The following is a 26,313-nucleotide window of genomic DNA, read 5'->3' as shown; positions in this document are numbered from 1 at the left end:
ATTGTGGTTTATATTTCTGGTCCCTTCATAAACGGTTTTATTACAGTATAGGTATATCTTCATATATAAAGAACTATTTATATTAAAGATACATTTTAAAATTTATATATGTATATACTGGATGGCGGAAAATAAATGAGGTTTTTTAAAAAGTTTTCGAAAAGCCAATGCCAACCTAGTTAAATGATTTGTATTATAAAAAAAATAAATATATTATTTAGACTTCATCACATCGGAATTTATAGATTAATATTTTTTTTGGTCTGATTCATTTTATAAAAAAAAACATAGCAAAAATATTTGTTTGAAGATTAACTCTTAAAAGTCAATATAAAATTTTTTTTTAAGAACTTTGTACTTATTGACAACCGATTTAAATGGTTTATATATTTTCTTGAAAAAATAAATATTATATAAACTTTATCACAAGAATTTTTACAGATTAAGTTATTTCTTCAACTATATAAAAATAAAAAAAAGGTGTTTTTTAGGTTTAATTCTTTTTATAAAAAAAAAGTAAAAATATTTATTATAACTAAGAGTATACTCTATATTCCTAAAAAGTCAATTAGGTATCCATATAACTCAAAAAATTGTGGCGAAAAAAGATGGCATTTGGTATAGAGATGTTCAAAAAGATATAAATGGGGTTCAAATGTTGGCATATTTGTCTCCTTTAGTAGTGAAACATATTTTATTTTCCACTAACGCACAAATTTTAACGCTGGTTTATATAGGACATTTGCAGAAACGAATTTCCAAATTTAGTTTTGTGTTGATGTTTATCCACAAGACAATGTCATGCCCAATTGTGCAATGCTAAATAAAGGCAAGATTTTATATTAATTATCCGACAATTGAAACCCTACAACACTTATCCCTAACAAGTTTTTAACATTTGATCATTTTAAAATATTTTTGTCAACTGTAATTTTTGTAAATGATTTGAAGGTTAATCAAACAATACCGCCCTTGGTTACGGCATATTATGTTTACCTATATTAAAATGTGTGTTATTTATTTCTGCAGTATTTATTCGAAATAGGCAAATATTATTTCAGTATAATAATATACTGAAATTCTTTTATTAATTTTCTCACTGAATAGTAATAGGCCAGTTATTTAAGATTTCAAATAAATATAACTTTTCTTTAAGATTTGTCAGTAAATATATATTCATTTTTTTAAAAAAAATTAACACTCTTTTAGCACTATTTTTCCTATAGTCTAACAATGGGCCTGAATCTAAAATATACTTTGATCGAATAGTAATTTTATTGCGTGTATATAAGAAATTATAAGAATCGAATACGAAATAAAAAATTATTTGTATTACTAATGCGAGCCCATTTCCGCTGACCTAAAATTTTATTGGCGCATTATTAAGATATAGTTTTCATCGACGAATTGATTTTTGGCATTTTCCTGTATATCTATTTTATACTAACTAATATGATAATTTAAAAAAAATGCAAGTAAGGAATATCAATGGGGAATATAAAATCGGGCAATCCAGATGACAGTATTAATGACAGTATTAAATTTAAATATTACTTGTTTATATAATATTCGACTTCTTTTTAAAAACAAAATGATGTAGATCAGAATTTCGATATTTTCGTACGAGTTAAATGTTTCTATAATGACAAGTAAGTTATGTATCAAAATATGCAACTGCCCGTGAATCAGTGTCTCTTTACATGATGTTTCAACCATCTTACATCAAAGGTACGGAAGCAATACCCAAGTACTTAAGGGGATAACATCAAATAAGAATTCCGAGAGGAGTTTGCTACAAACCTATATATACTTGAGACGCAAAAATAAAGTATTTGTATTCAAAGGCTACGCGAAGATAGGAGAAAATGCGTACCCGATTTAAGCGCACTTCAATACGAAAAATTTACGCGGGAAATTCTTAATGACGAGCACACCTATTTCTGACAATATCAGTTTGATATGGCGCGAATTCGAAAAACCTAGATATTGTATTATTTACTTGGAGGAAGAACCCTATTTATTATTTCAACTTACAATTTTTACGAAATACGGATTTCATAAATCCATTTCTCATTTCTATTTTAGAAAGTTTACACTGAAATTGGAAAATATTATGAGCCGACTGTCATCCGAAGAATATTGTTGTTAATATTCAATTAAAATATGGCCGTTAATGCGAGAAAGTAATATTATCAAATTCTTCCTTCCTTCCTCTCTTTTTCTTTCTTTCTTTCTTTCTTTCTTTCTTTCTTAAAATTTTTGAAGCGAGTGATTAATGTAATCATATTATTAGCAGTCAATTAATTTTAACTATTTATAAAAACAATGAGAGCCAACATTTTTTAAGCGAGAAGTTTATGACAGCAGTCAAAATTTAACACAGTCAATTTTCTTCGGTACCCGGGTATTAAATTAAATGACGGACCGGGGCACACGGACTAAGCCTGCAGGTCTTTGTTGAATTACATAAAAAAAAATTTTTTGTTAATTTGCTTTTTCTTATCATATCCAATCAGATCATATCTAAAGTTTCTATCCTGTTTGCAAAAGTGGGGAAAATAACAGATTAATTCGTTTACTAGCGATATATTTCTTAAAATTTTCTTATGCTAGCAAATATAAAAAATGATCAGTTTTTTTTCTTAAATTATTTATAGCAATCTTCTTTTTTTAAAAAAAATTATATTCAATTTCTTAATACATCATAAGGTAAAGTAAATATTTTTCAAATTTTTTTCCAAGAATTTCTTTGGCAAATCGGAAGGTTAAGTAAACCTTCTTAAAATTGTTTACATTGAAAATATATATAAACTTAGCCTTTTCGATTTAATTATATCATATAAACTTTTTTATTTTTCAATATTTAATAATATATTTACAATCGAATTCTCTCTGCAATGGTGTTATCAAATGATTGCTTTTATAGTCTATTCCTGTGTATGATATGCCTTGCTATCGCAGACATGAATACAGAAACTTCAATAAGTACAGCTTTTTATAAAAAAAAATTTTTTTTTCTCTTTAGCTTCCACCTTTTTCTGGTGGTAAGCTCCTTCAATATCTCTCTCCACTTTATGTTATTCATACAATCTCTTTTATCTAATTTATACATCTTTATATTGGCTCTAACTTTATGGCCCCATTGAAATTTTTGGCCTTCCTCTTTTACGTTTGCCCATCACTTCCAAACTCTCAACCTTATTTCCTATGTAGTTCATAGGCCTTCCATTGTGTGCCCATACCACCTAAGCCTGTTTACCTATAGTTATATATATTTTTTTTATCTTAATGCCTAATTAATATATATAGGGTGCGAAGAATTCAAAATCCCATATATGAGCCGTTGTTGCGCAATTCGAAATGAGTCCATCTATGGGATAAGAAATTTGGCATTATATCATAATACGAAGATTAATAAGGACTTAACATATAGTTTATCAGCCAACTTTAGTGCACCACTCGAATATGTCCACGGATATTCTATTGTAGGTGTTTTTTATAGAGTGTTCCAATATACGGGAGAATTTAATATGGGAGACGAAGTTATCAAAGAAGGTATAATCGATATAAATGGCACTCAGGTATTTTAAAAAAATCAATTAATTTGTTTAGCAAATTATATAATATATATTTTCTTTAAAAAAATATATATAATTTAGGGAAACTACAGTTTCATTATTGAGAGTTTAAAGAAAAGCGCGAAATATTTCATAATCATTTATGTTGACCACTGGAATAACGTAAATGGATATGATCGGGTTAGAGGAGAGTTCTCCGTTAGGCTCATTTTCAAATGTATATGCCAATGATATTTATAATTAATTTATTGATGCTTCATATCCAAAATTAAAATTTCAATTATACATACTATCTATTTTTTAATCAGATCTGTTATGTCTAGTATATGATAAAATCATCTGAAATTTAAAGGATAGATGCTTTCTGGATTACTTTTTGTTCCAAATTGGGATTCTTTTTTTAAATTTTAATAACGAAGCCAATCATTTTTCTAATTTTACAATTTTTGAAAATTTTCCAGAAATGTATGACTCTGCCCATCTCATGTAGCATATAATACAAGCTTGTTTTTCCAATTTTTCATTTTACCTTTGAATAAATTTAGAGATGTTTGAATATCTTTATATATTTTTAAATTTTTATAAATAATTCTTATTCATACTTTTTTTTTGGAAAGATCTTACTCCCTATAAGATCGTTTTTCAAATAACAAAATTAGCGTATATGCCAGTAAATTCTGCTAATTAGTGTAATCTATAGGAAAATAAAAAATGAATTATTTAGTAATATAAATTTTTATTAAGTATTATATATTTAAAAAATTAAGTAAAATTAAAAATTTATTATTATTATAAATGTTTATTTTTTAAAAAAATATAAAATTACAGATAATGAATCATTAGAGAACAAAATCGGTAAATATAAATAATCAATGAAAATGAATCAAAAATATTCGAATTTTATTTTGTTTATTATGTAATCTCGTTGTCGATAACCTTATCCATTTTACCGAATACACACATTCAATGATAATATGCATTACTATTATTTATAGTTCCCAAAATCACGAAATTAAAGCATTAATATAAAAAAAAATCATTAAGTATAACCTTAGAGTGACCACAAAATAGGCAATTTTATCACAAAATGTAATAATTCTATTTATTATTTGACAGATGTTTACGCGTTTGCTCCTAAGATATCTTCTGCGTTGCTATGTTTGAATGATAAACAATTCGGTATTCTCGTGTCTTGGAGTCTTTCCAATTTGGATCGTGACTTATTTCAAAATATTCAAGGCTTCCGTATCAAACTGTCACCTACACTACCAGACATGATCAAACCTAAAATACAATTTGTGAATGTAAATCTAATATCTTATTACGACAATATTTGTCATATAATTATCACTAAACTACTTTAAATATTAACGAAAAGCGAGTTAAATTTTTATCTTTAAAATTTGTCCCTTTTTTTTTCTTGTGTGTAGAAAGGGAGAGGATGGTTATCCTCGAATCGAATTATAATTCGTCTATTCAATTCAAAAATTTAAATCGAGTTACTATCTATTGCAGTTATTCGATTTGTATTATAGGGTCTTGTGACTCTGTGAAAAGCCCATAATATCTGCCACAATCTTTTATCCACATAAACATATATTTTTTTGGATATATTTTATATAAAATTGTAGAAATATATATATTTTTTTATTATATAGTATGAGAATTTGGCTACTTATAACACCTACTTTGACAATGTTGAACCAAATCTCGAATACCAAATAATAATAATTATTCAATTCAAAGACGAAAATCAGCAAATACCTCATAAAAGAGATGTAACCAATAAAGCCTTCATAATCGTTCCTGCCATTCCTCAATCATAATTTAATTATTATGCGAATATTTTATTATATGATTATTTTGTACCGAATAAAAAAATTGGTTATATTTTATTTTATCTTATTTTCTTATCTTTTTTTTTATGGAATAGCATATTTTTCAATTATTCTATCATGGTATATAAGGGATTTTTTTTACTATTAACTTTATTTACAACTTTACACTTATATTTATAATATTAGTATTTTCCAGCATGATTTGATAAGCAGCCTTCTTTTTAATATTGCAATTTTAAAGGAGGTTATATAATTTTCCATATCTTAACCCTTTAAGTTATTCATTCATTTTTTTCTGACTAATTCATACTACTACCATCATGCATTTATAGAATTGTTATATATGTTATTCAGCAGCCATCATCATTGGGGTATCAAAGGCTTCTTGTTGGGCCTCGTTCTCTCCACACTAAAGAGAGTTCTATCGAGAACTAGAGAGTCGATGAAAGATCAACGTAAGCAAATATTTAGTATTAATGGTTTATGGGAAAAAAAATAACACAAAATTTATCCTTTAATTCATTTATCTTAAAATTTAAAAATAAAAATCATCGTATTATATTATAGTATTATTTTTGTTGCATAATATAATTTAATATCATAATATACAAAGTTAATTGAAGCTTTAAACTATGACTATTTACATATACAAAAACAGTCACTAAATAATTTATTTATTTTATTTCTACATACGATCAAACCATCAATTGATTTACCTTAAATTGATTTACTAGATATATATATATTTGAAGTTTTTGGTTTTCTATTACGCGATAATTTTACTCTTTAATAAAAATTACTTTTTTAACGACTTGATATATATATATATTTGCGTTTTATTTAAACACTAATAAAAGAATAAATTTAATCGCATTTTTATTATTATTTGGAGATATCGTAATTGTTTATTCTAAAGCAAACAAAACCAGACTTACATATTCTTATCCTATTACTTATTCTTTTTAGCGAACCAGACTTACATATTTTTATTCTGCTACCGATTCTTTTTAGCGCAATTATTCTTTATCTGCGTCAATTTTATAATATTTATAGAATTATTTTGTATTCATATTATATATAAATTTTTAATAAAAATAGCAAAATTTTTTTATGAATGCTTAATTATTTGTTTTTATTATAAAAAATAGTGGCCCCCTCAAGTAAGCTGCTGGCCCCCCTAGCTAAAAATTCCTGGAAAAAAATAATAAAAATTTATTACAGAATGCGAATGTGTATATATATATAAATTAGAATCAGGAAATCAATATTTAGCCTGCTAATTAAGTCAGACCCGACCATTTAAAAAAAAATGAGAATAAAAAATATGTATGTTATGTTGGGAAAAGGATGAAATAACAATAATTAATATGCCAGCAATTCATGAAGAAAGGGATGAAGGGAGGAGGAACAATAAAGCTCTCCATGCTAGTCTTTTATAATTTTTAATTAAAACTATAATTAACACTATATGGGGCTAATCGACCTTATAGTTGCAATTTATCATAATTCCAATAATGAATTAACTTTAAATATTACATTAACATGCCTTGTTAAAAACTAAATAAATGTAACTAATCACAAAATATCCTATTATGGATCAAAATTATATATTACATTTTAAACTTAACAATTAATAAAACGATCATTAAGATTATAATTTATTATTAATTTACAGTGTTGTGAAGATTTAATTTTAAAATATTTCCATATTTTTTTAAATTCGTTTGTAAATAAAATCATTTAAATTGTAAAAATTTATAGGAATATAATAAAAATGTAATTTTAATAATTTTTTGAGAGTCAAATAATTTATTTTCAAATAAATTAAATAAATTGGAAATGTTTTCCATCATATCTGGTCAATATTGTAAATGCAAAAATTACAATTTTTTGTCTTAATTTCCATACCAATTGATAGTGTTGTTAAACGGCTAGATTTGAGCCTATTTTTAAAAACGGCTAACTCAATATTTTTGGCCAGAAATTATTTTGCCCTAAGACTTGAGATTTCGCCAATAGATGGCCAAACCTTTGTTCCATTTTTGAACAAAATCTTTAGGCTTGCGTAATATTTTTCGAGGTAAAAAATTGAGTTGGCCGTTATTAAAAATCGACTAAAATCGAATCGTTTAAAAACACTACTAATTGAGCTTCAGGCAGGAATTTGAACCGAACCTGAACCCGGAGAAGTAAACCCGGGTTTTTGATAAAAAAATCTGAACCCGAACCGAACCTGAACCCTAGTTTATAAAATTTTTACAACCCCAAACCGAACCCAGGAATTTTTATGAACCCGGGTTCAAGCGGGTTCAGTGTATTGTTTAAAATCATATATTAAGATATTTGTATAATTGTAAATACAAATATCAATAATTTAATTGAGATTTTTTCAAAGATTCCTATTGGAGTGTTAAATAAATTTAAAGCAATTAAATACATTCACGCCATTTATTTTTAATTTTTAACTTAGTCTCAAAGATTACTAATTAAAGGAATGAACAAGTCAAAGTAAAAATTATTATATTGATTTATTTTTTGTTCAGATTAATTTTTAATATATATTAATAAAGTGTATATTATAACTGAAATTAAATTTATATATCTGTTTTTTAATTCTATGAAATCATTGCTCTTTAAAATTTAACCTCTTTAACTCTTTTATTTCAAGGTTTATGACTGTTTTGTATTTTTAAATGTATTTTGCTATAAATAAAATAAAAAATTTATTTTTATACCAAATTTATGTCTAGTATTTTAATATCAATTCGAAAATTCTTAAACCCGAGCTGAACCCGGGACCAAACCCGGGTTCAAATATATTTCCATAAACCGAACCCGAACCGAACCCACCTTTTATTTTTTACTTAAACCAAACCCGAACCGAACCCGGGGCTAAAATTTTACCGGGTTCGCATCCCTGGCTTCAGGAATATATGGCAAGTGTTTTCTTATCGTGTCTATCATCAATTTTTCTTTCAATAAGCTAAACCAAATTGATTAGTTCTAAAGTTACCCCATTTTATAGTAATCAAATCACGATATCCTAAACATAATGCCTAGCTTATTAGTAACTACCTTCTTATAAGAAATTATCCCTGATGATCTCTTTAAATAGTTGGTGATTATTCAGTGTTCATTTACAGTTGGTCCCTATAAAGGGCTCAACATAAAAAATTGAGGAAATAATAAAATTCGTTTTTTTTAAATAATTTCAACTTCAATAAATTATCATAAACCTATATTAACTCTTCAATATTCAGATGTAAATAAACAAGGTAAATTACCCAGTGGCTAATAAACCTCAATTTATTTAAATTTCATATTTTGATATAATATAAGATAGAACTAACCTTAAATAAAATATTTATTTTAATTCAATTGCATATGTATAAAATGTTGAAAATAATTATTACTCATGTCAAAATTTGCCCAAAAAAATTTAACTCTAATAATCAAGTACAAAATAATTCATCGGATATTAAAAAAAACCTTAGACATTTCATAAAATTATTAATATAATTCATAAAAATTAAAATGGAAATGGAAATTTTCTTTTTTAAAAAAAAACTTCTGAATTCATTCTAGAAGGATTTCACAGATCCCATCATGTCACGAAATGATTATATCTTAAAAACTACACTATCAAAATAAATAAAATTTGGTATTCCAGGATATATTTAACGAAGCAACAGAAAATTTTGGATCATAATAATTAACCATTTTTATGTAATATCAATTTTAGCGCCTGGGATTGCTATCTTTAGATTATTGAAGTATTAACTGTTGTAATATGTAAATAATAACTTAGTGAATTATGATGATTGGCTAGGCATAGACAGTATATTTTGTTAGATGAATAATTTTGTTTATGTAGATGAAAACGCGTGATAATTGTAGATATTTTATACTAAATGGGTTTAACAATTGTTTGGTTTTTAACTTTTTAATTTTTTTAAACTTTTTTTGATAATTCTTATAATTTTTATTTTTTTATTATTACTTATAGTTTAAATTTATATGTCATATTATTTTATAATTATGTTTGATCATGTAGTAAAGTGATAGTAAAATTATTTATTTATATTTATATATATGTTTATTATGATTTTTAGCAACCTTTATATTTATAGGCTTAGGGTCTTTCAAGCCCTAACTTATTAAAGTTTCTTATTGCTTGCTAACAGTTCTTATATTATCTTCTATTTCAATCTATTCTCCAATCGTTACTTAAATCATACTCTTCTTATAGTTATCTTCTATTTCAATCTATTCTCCAATCGTTAACTTAAATCAGTACGTCTAATCACAATTACCTCAATCTTGATTTCTGGGTCGAAGAGCGAAAACAATTGGATTAGTTTATAATTTATTGAATTATTGATCACTTGAGAATAAAAAAGAACATAAATTGTGGGAATAAATAATAAAGATGTGTTAAAGGATAAGTGAAAATAGTCCGAGAATAATATTAGAGACTAAGGTGTAAATACAAATATTATAAAATATGTTGATGTTGTAATTAAATTCTTATTAAAGATTTGCGTTTAACTTTTATTTTAAGGGCTGCGAGAGATAAAACAGACCCAATGATCTGATACGTGAATTAGATATGCATAAGTTAATAATATTTAGTGAAATATTAGGTTTGTTGATTAATGCAAAATCTAACAGTCTAAAGAAAGAGAAACGGCTATTCATCATTAGAAACATATCATGCCGCATATCGAGCTCAATAAGAGATCGGAATTTTATTTTAGATCATTAATAAGATTTGAGATCCGAATTATGATACATCGAATTTAGACAAGAGTCGGATAGAAAACATGCGTTATTGAAATATATATGTCATGTTGCTCTTTTCAACAACGTATGTATGAGAACTATATTGATTAGATTTTATTGATTGTTCAAAAGACTTGTGTATATAAACCATTATGATTAGATTTCTAGTTGTTCATGTGAGTGCGGAAACTATGATGATGATTTCATTGATTTGTCACTTATGTGCTAAAAGAGATATATATTTCAGTAGTTTTTTTTCTCAAAGGGTGTGAGTTGTGTAGCAGAAGAAGAAAATAAATAGATATTAAGTTTTTCTTGGAAAATTTGAGCATTCAAAAGTGCATAAATTTTGAGGAAATAAAGGTAAATGATTTTGTTAAAAAAATATCATATAATGTATTTTGGTATGTAGAATTTAGAATAAAGAGATTTTAGATTTAAATTCAGCTATGAAGGACGACTACAGGCAGATAGTTTAATAATGATATGGGTCTATGCTACATTGAGGGTAAACCTGGGGTGGTTGAATTTGACATAATTATATAATTTATTTAGTATATTTTGACTATGTATGATAAATTTAAGATTCAATTAAAAGAAAAGAGTGAGCAAATTTATTCAGGAACTAAGAGAGACAGTTAGGAAATTTCAATTAGATCATGTTAGGCAGAATTAGATTAGATGCGATAACCTTATACATTGAGAGGAATTTGAGAATTATATAATTTATTTTGGTATATTTGAGCTATGTATTTTAAACTGTTAAGAAATGAATACAAGAAAAATGTGATAAAATATTTCAGAAGTTAGGAAAATGTTTGGTGGTTTAATAGTATTTTATGTAGGAATTTATAAAAAGAATTAGACATTAAGACTAAGATCAAGTTAGGATAAAGAAACAACAGAATTGATTTATAGACAAAAACAAACTGTTGTCGATACGCACAAGTCGACGATTAGTAGTTATCGATACCAAGAATTCGTGGATCGTTTAAAGGCAATCGTTAATCGTTTAACAATAATCGTCAATTGTTTACCGAGATAAAGCGTTAAATATTTATAACGTTAGAAACAAGCAAAGAATAGAATAATTTATCAAGAGAATTTCAGGCTAACTTTTTAGGTAACAAAAGTTGAAAAGAAATACCTAGAATCAATCGATAATCGTTTATCAATAATAATAGTTGAAAAGCAAAAATTAATCGGGTAAAAGTTAGCGTTAATCGCTTACAGAGATAAGGAGATAATCGTTTACCATGGAGTTGAGAAGCAACAGAAGATATTATTTCAAGAATTTCAAGTAATGTCTAATACGCGAGGGAAGGCCGTCGTTAAAACTTAGAGGATACAAAAGATTAGCCCAGGAAGTGAATTAACAATATGTCATCGGATAAAGAATGAAAAGAGACTAGATTTGGTGGAGATACAAGATTAGTAAAATAGAAATCGAAAGGCAAGTTGGTCATTTGCAGAATAGTTGGTCAATATTTAAGTGGAAAGGTGTTTTAATATATAAATAATTACTTATTGAATTATGAAGATTGGTTATGCACAGACATTATATTTTGTTAGATAACATTATTTTTATGTAAATGGGATGAAAACGCGTGATAATTGTAGATAATTTACCAAAAGTAATGTTTAACAATATGTTTAGTTATTCACTTTTTAATTTTTTTTTTTTGATATTTATATTAGTTTATAATTATGCTTGATCATGTAAATAAAGTGATTAGTAAAATTATTTATATCACATTTTTATACAGTATATGTTTATTATGATTTTTAGCAAATAGGCTATAGGGTCTTTCAAACCCTGAACTTATTAAACAATTTTTACGGCTTGCCAGCAGTTCTTAGTATTATCTTATATTTCAATATATTCTCCAATCGTTAGCTTCAATCATTTTTGCAGTTACCTTCAACCTTGCTCTTTACGATTAAATCCTAAATAGTGACACTGTCCGAGCACCAATCTTTGTATCAAAGGTTTGAATCCGTTAGACTTTTTATTGACTGCGCCATTCTTGAAATGTATTATTTAGAAGTAATTATTGAAATATCTTTTTATTTTTTTTCGTTATCAAATCGCATTTTCTTTTACTATTTAAATTCTTATAATAAATATAATAATGAAAATAAACATTCTACAAAAAATACAAAAACTATTTAGTACATAACAGTGAAAATAGACTACTTCTCCTTGCAAAGACCCTACATACAACTGATCAACCTTAAAAAACCATGTATTTTTTCTATTTGCCTTTATCCTTAATTTCACTGTTCATATGGTAAAAATTTTATTGTTATCGCTCCAATTCTTTTTATCATTATCAATAATAAATATTGTATCAAACAATAATGAAAATATAAAAAAAAATAGGGCTGATCCTTGGTGCAACCCAATATCAACCTGCAAATCCTTACCGATTCCGTCGCGGCTTCTAATTATCGTTACATTATATAACATGTAACTAATAATATTGTAGACCTCTAGTCTTAGGATCTTCTCTTTCTCAAACACCATCATATGAAGTTTCTATAAACTAGATCTTAAGCCTACTCCAATTATAAGAACAATATATGCAGTTTTTTGTACCATATTTTTCCATTGAGGAATTTAATCGCTAATATAAGATTCATCTTTTATTTCCCTGCTCTAAGCTTATAATGATTTTCATTCACTTTCCCTATTTTATTTTGCTTTTTAAATATTTAATTTCTTCAAATCATCTCCGTTAATGTCTGCTGAACAATTTTAAGCAGTAATTCTAAAATCTAATGCCACTGTTTTGCTTTACTAATGCATATCAGCGCTTTAACAAGTATGAAAGAAAAATTTACTAGCAGCAAAATTTTGATCATTAAAAAAAAATCCAAATCTAATCAATGTTTAGGTTGTGTCCTGATTCGATTCGTTACTAAACAGCCGTCTGTTTAGCTGGCTATTCAGTTTAAGCAAAAGAAAAAATTTAAAAATAAAAAAAAACACAAAATCAAAAATCAAAAATACAAAAAACCGAAAAAATAAATTCAAAATGTAATAATGCCACCAAATATTTAAAACAAACCAAAATAAATATTTTATTTAATTTTCTGGAAGCCTAATTCTGAATAAGACTGAAAAAATCTCCGTGATATTTCGTAATTTTCTAGGGCAAATCTTGAAAACATTAGATCTAACTAAATATTATTTTTTGCTACGAAACTATTCCTCATTATGAAAAATCTTAAATCCTTAGCAAATTATATCTAATTTATTAGTAATTAAGTGTATTGAAAAATCTTAATAAAGTTATTAACCATATCAATGATATAAGATAATATCTAGACTGATGATGCATTCATTAAAAGTGTACAACAATGAAAACAGCTGGGGACGCCATTTTGATTACCCATATCATTATCAAAAATTTTAAACGAGAGGCCAATTTATTCCTATACCACGTAAACTTTATTAAAGAATTGTCTGATCATCGAGATAATATGGAAGCAAGTTAACAATTTATTAGTAGTTTTTTAACATAGAATAATTACTATATGGGTTACGAAAATGGCGGGTCCAGCTGGTTTTCATTTCAACGACACTTTCAAATGCATTTTTTTGAATGCATCGTCCGTCTTAATATAATTCTAATTTAAAATATATAAAATTCCGAGTGATAGTATTTTATATAGTAAATTATTTTTTTTAATTTAAGAGATCTACATCCTAATTGCTTTTATTCCTAGAATTCTGAAAAGAGTATTTCGTCTAAAAAAAATCTGACATTTTACCCAGTTTAAATTTGTTTTAAGATAGAACAATTTTATGCAGTTAAGATTAAATATAGCGCGTGCTGATCTTGACTTAATTCCTATCGAAGTTTTAATTTATTTCATTGCCAGAGCTAAATGAACATAATAATAATTGGTAAGTTGGAAAAAATAGATATAAAAAATTTATTTCGTTTCTGATTTTGTAAAATAAAATATTATTACAATTTCATTTTTTTTAAATTAAAATTGCCATTTTCTGTAATGCAAAATGATGGGCCAAATAATAAAAACTCACCACGAATTGAGAAGATATTATTTTTTTAAAAAAATTTATAATAATATAAAATCAAAATTTTTTATATATATATAAAGCTAAAATCAATTTTATATTTGTATGAGATTTTGGCGAAAAAGGAAATTTGATTACAATATTTTCGGTATTTTTTTGATATTGAAAGCTAAGAGTAAAGGTTGTTGTTTTTTAAAAAATATGTTGATAGAATATTTAATATAGTAAATGTATGTTGATTGATTGGAAATTTATTTATTTTTTTTAATAAAAGGTATATAAAAAAAAGGAAATTCAAAATAGAGAATTATTTACAAAAATTATAGGAAAATGAAAATAAAGTAATTTTTCCAATTATTCATCTTTTTACGATTCATTCATTCCAAAGATATTTAAAAAAAATATATTTTAGAGAAGATACAATAATATTTTAAAAAATGTATAATCTATTTTTTGTATTCCGACAAAGGAATTTCTTCTGATGTTTCATCTTCGCTTTCTTCTGGCATAACTTCCAACAATTTTTGGAAAAATAAGGTAAATTTTTCTATTTTCGATAAAATAATATATATTTTTTTAAAAAAATATTTGGTAATTAAAAGTTAATAAAAATTATTAAGAATAATACATAGAAACAACTATCACTAAGTGTGGTATAAATTCATCTCAATTTTCTATCACTATTATGTATGTATTAAGTATGCTATTTCAATAAATGTTTTTATAATAGATTATACCCATGCATCTCAAGTGAACTTTGTAGTAGACGAATGGCACGTAAAACACCATTCCGGCCAGTATAAAAACGGTAGCGTACAAGAATTCAATAGCTGGTTCTTTGATTAAAGGGAAAATCACTAAGCACACGGAAATTATCAGCACCAGAATAGGGATTCCTATCCATACCTACTCCAAAATAAACAAATAATAATTAAATATTTATATCTTTGATAAGTGAGCAGAGGTCTGAGGCTCAGCCGCTAAATTCACTATCTCTTATTTTATCTACCACAATCAATAATTATTTAAAAAATCGAAAAAATTTAAAGCTCTGCAAATTGATCCGTTAGCTGGACTCAGGCCCGTCTAAAAATAAATTTTAAAAAATCATGCCTGGCTATGGTCTAAATAATAATTTTTTTTAAAAAAAAACTAATTTTGTAGAGATTAGAATATTTTTGGTTATAGGATAAAACCTTTTTAAATAATAATTTATAGATCATTTGGGTATAAAGAAATTAAACACAGATATATTATTTGATTCTGGCTACAGGAGAGGTAACTAGGTCGGTAAATAGTAACGTACTATAAAAAAAATATCGACATAAAAATGCGCCCATTATTTTAAAAAATATAACCTTCTAACCCATAGATGTGTTTTGTGGTGAAATATAAAAGATGAGATAAATAATCCTACTTTTATAAAAATGAAATGTCGGGGCTTCAGTAAAGGTTTGATTAGTAGGGAGTTCGTCTATCTGGAATCTTGTAAGAGGCATAATAATTTACTCAAATAAAACTTTAAATCAAATTTATTACTAAAATTAATCAAAAAAAATATTTTTAATAATTTTAAAACAAAAAATAAAATATATGTTTCAGTATAAAAATTTGTCCCTTTTATAGGGAAAATAAAACGCGCAATTATAAAATAAAATTGGCGCAAAGTAAAAAAAAAGAAAAGGAGTTGTGTTAGTTTTATTTTACATAATTAGGCATAAAACATAACCCCCCCCCCTTCTATACTTTCTGTAACTTTAATTATACCTCTGGACGCAGGCGATCTCCCGGACCTAAATATCTAACTTATATTTACCGAACACACCATTAAAGACTCAAAAAATAAGAAAAACCTCTAAGTAAAAAGAAAACACAAAAACCATATGTTAATCTTAAATGTACTTAATTCAAAACAGGGTAACAAAAAAAGAAATAATTTATTTAATTTTTTATGTATTGAAGACAAAACCGACGAAGGATAAAATGGAAACTATTTTTAATTGAAGTTTATAACAAAAACAAATAAAAAATTGTGAAATTTAGCAATGTACCTTTGTTGCAAAACTTAGTTAATATCAAACCTTCCTCAATCCCGAAATATACACTTTTCCTATTCACCCATATCAGGGCCTTGCAATATATGTTAATTACAAATTATGAATTTTTTTTTAAAGTATGGAGATATTTACCGACAACACCTGTTTATACATAACGAAATTTATATATTTTCTTTACTCGTTTCATAAATATTTAGGTTATTTTCAGCTGTAAAATAAATAAATACATTTTTAGCTTAGTTTGCAGGTCTCGCAGTAGCGCTTTTCAGTTTAATATGAAAAATATTTTTTAAAAATAAGTCAAAGTATCGAAAAACTGATTTAAATTTTTAAGAAATAAATAATCCTATTTAAAATTATTTTCATTAAAAATAAATTTACTTTATAGGGACGAGGCGTATTAGGTTGGGTGTATCTCAAATACAATAAAGCCACCATAGTTAGTCCATAGAAAAGCCATGAGGCGAATCCAAAAAATCCTATTAAGGCTTCTATATTGCCGGGTATTATCATCAAGCTAGCAAGGATTCCCTGTATAAAATTTTATGAATAAACATAAGTCATTCATAAAAAAAAAATGAAGTTCTTGTGTAATGTTGAACCGAATATTCACAATTTCATAATTACTTGAGAGAAAAGGACTCGATTCACATTCAAAATGTGGTTTATATATAACTTAAATTAGAGTGTTTTATAAATGGTAATTTTACGAGCTTTGAATTAAATACGAAAATTAACTTTCAAGATAATAAGTTGGTGGAAAAACAGAGCGATTAGGTGTCTCATTTAAATTTTTATAAACTGAATCTTGATTAAATCATACACATAAAAAAATTTTTTGAAGATTTATAATGCAAAATAAAACAAAATATATGTAAATATTTTTGAAAAAAATGGCCATAAAAAAATTTGGAAATTGAACCTATTTTTATATATTTTCACTTGTATAAAAAAAATCAATTTTAAACACACCTCCCAAGAAATAATAAAATTATTTATCATCTTTGAATAGAAATATATATGTTTATAAAAAAAATATATCGTTGACATAAAATATTTGTGAAAATAAAAATTTTTTCTACTCACGATAAAAATGACAGATGGGATGGGAGTAAGTTTTTTAATGTTCACGAAGGACAAAAGTCGGATTAAATGATGATCTCTAGCGGCAACGTAGCATACTCTAAATATTCGTGTAAAAAAATACAAGGTATAAGTAATGTGATAGGCATGGATCAAATATTTTTATTGAAAACTAGTTTAACAAAAAAAAATATGTTAGGCCGTGTCATAGGTCGGCTTAATTTGGATACTTAATTGCTTTTTAATACAGGCTAAAAAAAGTATTTGAACGAGTAAGCCTTAAGTTGGCTTGTTTTAAGTATGAACGAGTTAGTCTTTTTTTATATAGGTGTCTTAATTGTTCAAAATTTTTGTTTTAGATATAAATAGGAAGAAAATGGAATAGTTAATGACATAATTATAGAATAAAGATGTTATTCTGATTAGGTAATTAAGAAATATATTACAGCATATAATTTGTAATAAATTTAATTTTCTATGCACAAATATACCTAATTTTGTTTATTTTAATATAAAAATGTATCCCACATTCTGATAATAATAAGTAGATCGGTTAACCAATCTCATTTGATTAAGTTATAATATACACAAATTAAAAACATTTTACTCTAATAGCTTATCTAGTCTCGAGTGTTAATGTCTGTCTAACAATCTTAGAATTCATATCAGTTGAAATATTTTTACGTTTTAAAAAAAAAAAAATTTGAATACAAAATTTTATAACAATACGGAATCATTTTTTAAAGTTTAATTCGTGTTGTTAATACTAGTTAGATTTATTGGAAATATAATTTTGTAAAAAAATCACTATTATTAGTTACTTTTAAATACATTTCATTCATTATATTTATAAGATATCCCAAATTAAAATTTCATTGATAATTTTATCTTTGCTTTATATGTAAATTATTTTATTTTTGTATATAATAACGACTACCCTTAATTTCTATCTTGGAGACAAATTTTTTTTACAACTTAAAGTAGAGAAAATAATTTTCGCCGAAATATTACCGCTAATCTATGCTCTAGTAGCCTTTCATAAGAAAGATCTCGAATAAATAAATTAAATATATTAGATAAGGCTTCCCCGAACCACATACTTTCAACGATCCAATAAAAAATCCATATTTTCTATGCAAAAAATCGAATTATGCATTATCTTATTTTAATAATTTTCTACAATTAAGACTATAAATTTATTTTTTTTAAAATAATGTATCCATTTTATTTTGAACGGCATATTTGCATGTTTTCTCATATAAATACAATTTAAACTTACATGTACAATCGTTATTTAGAAAATTATATGAGTGGCATGATTAATCCCAATTTCTTCTTACTTTTTTGGGTATTAAGCCGATACTTAAAAGCCGGCTATTAAGTATTAATAGGACACAGCCTTAAGGATTTTTTTCTCACCCAAAATTTAAAGTAAAAGTCTTACAGATGAATTTCTTTCACATAAAAATTACAAAAGAATATTTCTGTTTGAAAAAAATAATCTTGGGGGACAAAATTTGATCCATCATTTTTTGAGGAGTTAAAAATATTGGGGCTGGAAAATAACATCATTACTCGTTTTAATGAAAGTCGTGCTTTAATATTCTTAGAATCCTTAATTTAAAAAATAAAATAAGGGATCTTAATGTTGATAAATTGCCGATAACAGGAATCGAATAAATAAATAATTCTGTCAATAAACCTACTGATTCCTATGAAATATCCGTTCAAAGCTCCGGCACAGGATAAAGCTACAAAAAGTGGAATAACCCAAGAAAAATATCTGCCTAGAACTATGTTGGCCCATTCCTGTTCGTAATATATGTTTTTTTTAAAAAAATAATATAATGAACATGATATATTTATTATTGAACAGATTTTTTTCATTCAATAGGTAGAAAGTTTCTAAAACTCCAAATTTGTTTGAACTTCCAAATCCCAATCGCAAATCATTATTCCTATATAAGGCTCCGTCTGGTGTGGTTAAACGGTTAACTCAATATTTTGCCGAGAAAAACATTACGCGAGCCCGATTTTGCTCATAAATGACACAAAGGTTTGGACAATTTATTAGGGAAATCTAGAGGCCTAGTTAATATTTTACTGGCTAAAATATTGAACTAGCCATTTTTAAAAATTGGTTCATATTAAGTCGTTAATTTGATTACTTGCAAAAAAAAATTACCAAAACTATATAGATGTAAAATGAGGTACGTAATTTTATTTGGTTTTCGCTATTTTTACATCTAAAAATACTACTGGAAAAGAATTTCGAAAACCGGTAAACAGGTTAGGATAGCCTTATCTTAAAGCATTAGGCATAAAAACAAATAATTTTTTAGTCATTACCAAAGCGACGGCTGGAGAGTTAATGATTTGGGCAGGAGACATGACAGTAAAATATGCGGCATTGGTTACCACGTAAAGAAAGGTTACTAAAGGCATCCCTATCATGATTGCTAGGGGGATATTTCTAAGATTTAGTTTTAACAAAGAAAATAAAATTAATATTCCTTTTCTTAGATAATATATCGAGAATAACAAGAAAAAAATATATCATTTAATTCTTTATATTTTACTTGCTAGGGTTTTTGACTTCCTCGGTCAAATAATTTAAATTATTCCTGTGAAATTATATATATAAAAGTAAAAAAATATAAAATAAATATTGAATGAAAAATGCGATGTAGTTTAAGCGGTTAATATAATAATACAATGGCCATGTTTTAATTCTGATTTATGAAGACTGTCAACAACAACAAAAAACTTTTATTTTATAAGATAAAAAAATTTCTAAGAACTGTTTAATTTAACTTTCCCTCCCCATTTACTTTAGAAGTAGATATGATCATATAAAATAGGTTTAGTCCATTACAATTGTTGTAATAAATATACACATTTTATATATATATAAAATTACCATCCATCATAAGCCCAAAGGCTGCTATAAAAAGCCAAAGCAATAGAGGTTGGATTCCAGTCAGAATTTTGAAATCCGGTTTGCAAATACTGGGTGTTTCCTAAAAAAACAGAAGATTATTTCTCAAAGATATGATTTTTTTTAAAAAAAATAAATAATTGTTTGTAAATTTAATGTAAGCCTGCTTTGTACTTTAGCAACAATTTTGGCCTTTAGCCTCTGTCTTAACTTACAATTAGAATTATGTAAAGTATAGCAAGTGGCATAGAAAAATAATTACCAACAAGCCCATTTGCGCTCGAAAAAAAAATATAATGCAAATAAAATTGAATAATTTTAATTTTTTTTTTAAACATATTTTGATAGAATCTAGGAAAATAATCCCCTACAAACTAAATTAAATAGGAGGAAAAAAAATATAAATATATCCACGAAATAAAAAATACTCAAATAATGTATTCAAAAAATTTTGAGAAAATCAATACTGGAGAATTATTTTCGAAGAATTATTATCGGGTATTTTTATCCGAGGTTTTTTCCGCCTACCATTTTGATAGATAATTATCGTAAAAATTTGAAACATTCATTTTCTTAATGTCCCATTAATTAAGAATTTTCGTATTGATATCGAAAAAATATATATTATCTTTTATTAAAAAAAACAATATAAATATCTTAGGTTTCTAACAATACAATATAAAATATGAGACGGATATGTAATTGGCTTTAAAAACAAATACCAAGGGCTGATAAATCTATCCAATAGTATTCAAAAAATAATTAATATAAATATCTTGTATTTTCAGTATCGTGGTGGATAACGCTAAAAATATTTCCTTTATATGTCTAATTTATAAAATGATATATTTTTGTTTCTTACGCCAAACTATATATAATTATTATTTTAGAAATGATTAAATAATACGATCTTTGATCTACATTTATTATATAAGTTTAACATCTTATGATAACAATATTTTCGTATAGAATATCCTTGTAAATGTCAAAGATATAGGAGAATTTTAACTAGGAAAATCATATAACTTACAACCTTTTGATAATGATGATGTTTATGTTAAACATAATCAAGAGTTTTAATAACAAAAAATAATTAAAACATTACCAACACAAACCAATATAGGTAATTTCTAGACCTAAAAAAGAATTATTTGTATATTTCGTAAATCGTAAGTAAATAATAATAAGAAGTAATTAAATTCTCCTAGTGAATATCATTATATATTCATAAATCAAATAATAAGATATATTTTCTGATAAGAAGTTTAATGGAAAGGAAAACGTCCCAACAAAGTAATAAATATAATTATTTTATTTTGATGATTAGATTTAAAAATTCCAGCTAAATAAGAAATTCCCAACAATGCCTTGAATTCTGTTACATCAATTTCTTTAGTAGAACTTTCATATTGGTCAGTATAGTTTTTATTTATAATTTTATTTTTTTTCGTTGGTATTATAAATAATTTCTTCAATCATTTTTGGTGTAATGAAGAAGTCAAAACATTTTTCTGGAGTGTCTGCTTCTTAGCTCTTTCGACCATTATATAAGAGCTATTCCACCTTATGGATTAATTTTCGATATTTCATCGGGGGAAGTAAAGAAGAGCATACATTTTTCATAATATTTGTCTTTATAAAAGAATTACGTTGCAACGCAGCGTTTCCAAACGCATATAAAAAAACGTAAACGCAGCCTTGTTTAAATTGATGCGTTAAGTTTAAATTTAATATAAAACCTTTAAATTTAAAACAAAAAAAAATTACTTGCCTTATATTTACTTAAAAAAAATAAAGGAAGGAAGAGGAGCAAGACATCATATATGTTAAAAGAAATCTTTTTTTCTGAATATATTAATATTAAAGGCGATTTAACACATTCTCAATTTTATAATTATACAAGAATGAAAAGATCGACATTTTCTTATATTCTTGAGCTAAATATATGATGACATTAATCCGAAAGTTACCAATTTTAACAAACAAATAGATGCCTGAGGATCGATTGTTTGTTACCTGGAGGTAAAATAAATTTAATTCATTATTAATTATTTATATAATAGGTATTTAATTACTGGTGTATCATTTGCACAACTTGCTTAAAGCTCAAGGATTTCAAAATCCTGCATAGTTAACACTGTGAAATCAATGTGTGGAATGCTGCTGTACATATTCACATCCCTAGACCTAATAAAAATGATTGTGAATGAGTAAATTTTACTTATTTTCAGATTTCCCAGGAATTCCTGCTTCAATCAGGATTCCCAAATTGTTTTGGGGCTATAGATGGAAAACATATCTATATCTGGAGCCCTCCCAATAGTGGCTCACAATTTTTTAACTACAAGCATAGATTTTCAATTAACCTGTTAGCCCTAACAGATATTAACAGGAAATTTATTTATATAGATGTGGGAGCATATGGAAAGCAGAGTGATGGTGGAGTATTTAGAAATAGCTCTTTATATAGAGGTTACATTATATTAATTTTATTATATTGGTGAACCACACCCTTGATCTGCCTGCTCCCAAGCCATTTCCAGGTTGTAATGAGGCTATGCCATTTGTAATGGTTGGGGATGATGCATTCCCTTTATCAAATTATTTGATGAAGCCCTACCCCAAAAGAAATCTCACAACAGAAGAAATGGAATTTAACATGAGGTAATCTCATGCCCGTGTTAGTGTAGAAAGAAGTTCTGGTGGAATTGTGAAAAAATTGCTTCTAGCTAGACCAATAGAAATTGGCCTAGCTTGCATAGAAATAGTGATAAAAACAATATTATCTTACATAACATCATCATCAACAAAGAAGGATCAGCTTCAATTGATGATATAGGTACTACATAAAATTATTAAATACAATATATCTTAATATTTTTAAATTATGTAATCATCCAAATTAGATACAATGATAAACCTCACTACAAGACCTTTCTTACCTAGCAGAAAAAATATTTCTACTTCAATGGGATCAAAGATTCTTAGAGACAAATTTAAAATTTTATAAATTATTATATTTATATTATATTAAATTTATTTATGAAAATATTTTATATTAAATTGTGTTACATATTTAATTTTTATAGATAATTTTATTAAATGATATAAATAAATAGATTGAATATTAATAAAAATTTATTTAATATATTAAATCTTAATTTGGACTTTATTCTAGGTGTAGCCCATTGAGCTATAATCTTGAGGAATGAACCTCAAACTTAAAATAATATTAATTCTAATATCTTACATGATACAATCATATTATAAAACTTTTATTAGAAATTAAATAAAAATACATACAATTTTTATAAAAAATAAATAATTTATATAATGATATTAAATAAGTCTAATGGATTTATTGGCAGGTTGTGGTGATATATCATTTGTCTTGAGATAGTGTAGATATTTTATCACCTCTGTTTTAAGCAAGAATTGCTTCTAATAACTTAAGGATTCAGCCTCCTCTAGAAGGCTATTCAATGCCTAAATAAGATATAAATAAATTTAAAATATAAATTAGCTTTACTGCATCCCAGATGGGTTTTCAATCATTTAATTAGCTTACCCTTGGAATTTCCTGGTTTTGATACCAGCCCTCTATATCTCAAGAAGAGTTTGAGGAATTTTAACAATTGAATAATGAGAAAATAGGTAAACCATCAGGCTCATCAGGAGGAACTCAAGAATACAAGTAACTTCATGTAAAAAACCATGGAAGATCGCCCTACTTCTAACAACTTTAATATATCTCCTTCAAAAAGAGAAACCAAATAAACTAAATGATTTTAATAGGTTAATAAATGTTTTGCAAGAAAACACATCTGGATGCAGTAAAGCTAATTTATATTTTATTTAGGCATTTTTTGAATAGCCTTCTAGAGGAGGCTGAATCCTTCAATTATGAGAAGCAATTCCTGTTTAAAACAGAGGTTATAAAATATCTATCAAATGATATATCATTACAACCTGAAATGAATCTACATTAGACATATTTAATAGCATTATATAAATTATTAATTTTTTGTATGTATTTTATATAATTTTATTAATTTTTAATAAAAGTTTTATATGTTTGTATCATGTTGTAAGATATTAGAATTTATATTATTTTAAGTTTGAGGTACATTCCTTAAGATTTTAAATAGCTCAATGGGCTACACAAGATTTAATATATTAAATAATATTTTCTTAATATTCAATCTATTTATTTATATCATTTAATAACATAATTGTCTATAAAAATTAAATATGTAACACAATTTGATATAAAATATTTTAAATAAATTTAATACAATATAAATATAATAATTTATAAAATTTTTTCTAAGAATCTTTGATTCCATTGAAGTAGAATTATTTTTTCTGCTAGGTAAGAAAGGTCGTGTAGTGAGGTTCATCATTGTTGATCTAATTTGGATGATTACCTAATTTTAAAAATATAAAGATATATGGTGTTTAATAATTTTACATAAATTTAAATATAAGTAGTACCTATATCATAAATGGATGCTGAGCCTTCTTTGTTGATGATGATGTTATTTAAGATACATATTGTTTTTATTGGCCTAGCTAGAGGCTCAAATTTTTTCACAATTCACCAAAACTTCTTTCTACATTAACACGGGCTTGAGATAACCTCATGTTAAATTCCTTTTCTTCTGTTGTGAGATTTCTTTTGGGGTTGGGCTTCATCAAATAATTTGATAAAGGGAATGCATCATCCCCAACCATTACAAATGGCATAGCCTCATTACAACCTGGAAATGGCTTGGGAGCAGGCAGATCAAGGGTATGGTTCACCAATATAATAAAATTAATATAATGTAACCTCTGTATAAAGAGCTATTTCTAAATACTCCACCATCACTCTGCTTTCCTCATGCTCCCACATCTATATAAATAAATTTCCTGTTAATGTCTGTTAGGACTAACAGGTTAATTGAAAATCTATGCTTGTAGTTAAAAAATTGTGAGCCACTATTGGGAGGGCTCTTGATATAGATATGTTTTCCATCTATAGTCCCAAAACAATTTGGGAATCCTGATTGAAGCAGGAATTCCTGGGAAATATAAAGATAAGTAAATATTAATCTTGATTTATTATAATAAATTTACTCTTTCACAATCATTTTTATTAGGCCTAGGAATGTGAATATGTACAGCAGCATTCCAAATTGCTGTGCACACTTTCACAATATAAGCTATACAAGATTTTGAAATCTTTGAGCTATAATCAAGTTGTTCAAATGAAACACCAGTAATTTAATACCTAATATATAAATAATATGAATTAAATTTATTTTATCTCAAGGTAACAAACAATCAATCCTCAGCATCGATTTGTTTGTTACAATTGGTAACTTTCGGATTAATGTCATCATATATTAGCTCCAGAATATAAGAAAATGTCGATCTTTTCATTCTTGTATAATTATAAAATTGAGAATGTGTTAAATCGCCTTTAATATTAATATATTCAGAAAAAAAAATTTCTTTTAACATATTTTTGAGATGTCTTGCTCCTCTTCCTTCCTTTATTTTTTTTATTTTAAATTTAAAGGTTTCTAAAATTAAACTTAACGCATCAATTTAAACAAGGCTGCTTTTACGTTTTTTTATATGCGTTTTGAAACATTGCGTTGCAACGTTCAATTTGTGCGCACTATTATGATTGTTCTTAATTTTGATAATTGACTGTCTACTTTCTTGAGTATTATTACAAAATTGAGTATGCAAAACATCGTACATGTAAATAAAATTTTACAAGTTGGAAGAATTTTAATGAAAGTTGAATTCGAGTTTGCATTATCAATAATTGCTAGGTTACCTATAATCATAATTTTTAATAATGTGATAAAACTCTATATATATTCACCAGAATGTGAATCAGTAAATGGTACCATATCTAATAACAATGACTTCATCTCACATTTTTCATATATAAAGTGGCAGGTCAACCCTAAAAATCGTACAATAATAGGGCTTG

At 26.0% G+C, this 26,313-nt stretch overlaps 1 protein-coding gene across 1 annotated transcript in view; it reads right to left on the bottom strand.

Moving 5' to 3' along the window:
- Positions 1–14,344: 14,344 nt before the first annotated feature.
- Positions 14,345–26,313, bottom strand: part of LOC135923495 (b(0,+)-type amino acid transporter 1-like) — a 29,263-nt gene continuing 17,294 nt past the window's right edge. The window contains exons 6-13 of the mRNA XM_065458278.1: positions 20,307–20,406; positions 19,966–20,010; positions 19,736–19,859; positions 19,089–19,195; positions 17,390–17,486; positions 16,685–16,834; positions 14,984–15,152; positions 14,345–14,793 (exon numbers count right to left, since the gene is read on the bottom strand). Coding sequence (XP_065314350.1) covers positions 14,693–14,793; positions 14,984–15,152; positions 16,685–16,834; positions 17,390–17,486; positions 19,089–19,195; positions 19,736–19,859; positions 19,966–20,010; positions 20,307–20,406 — 893 coding nt within the window. The 3' untranslated portion in view covers positions 14,345–14,692. The remainder of the gene's footprint in view (positions 14,794–14,983; positions 15,153–16,684; positions 16,835–17,389; positions 17,487–19,088; positions 19,196–19,735; positions 19,860–19,965; positions 20,011–20,306; positions 20,407–26,313) is intronic.

Source organism: Gordionus sp. m RMFG-2023, chromosome 2, assembly GCF_954871325.1.
Source record: "Gordionus sp. m RMFG-2023 chromosome 2, tfGorSpeb1-WG-v2, whole genome shotgun sequence".
Lineage (NCBI taxonomy): Eukaryota > Metazoa > Nematomorpha > Gordioida > Chordodea > Parachordodidae > Gordionus > Gordionus sp. m RMFG-2023.
Note: the sequence above shows the minus strand (reverse complement) of the source record. Positions and strands in the feature narration are given on the sequence as shown.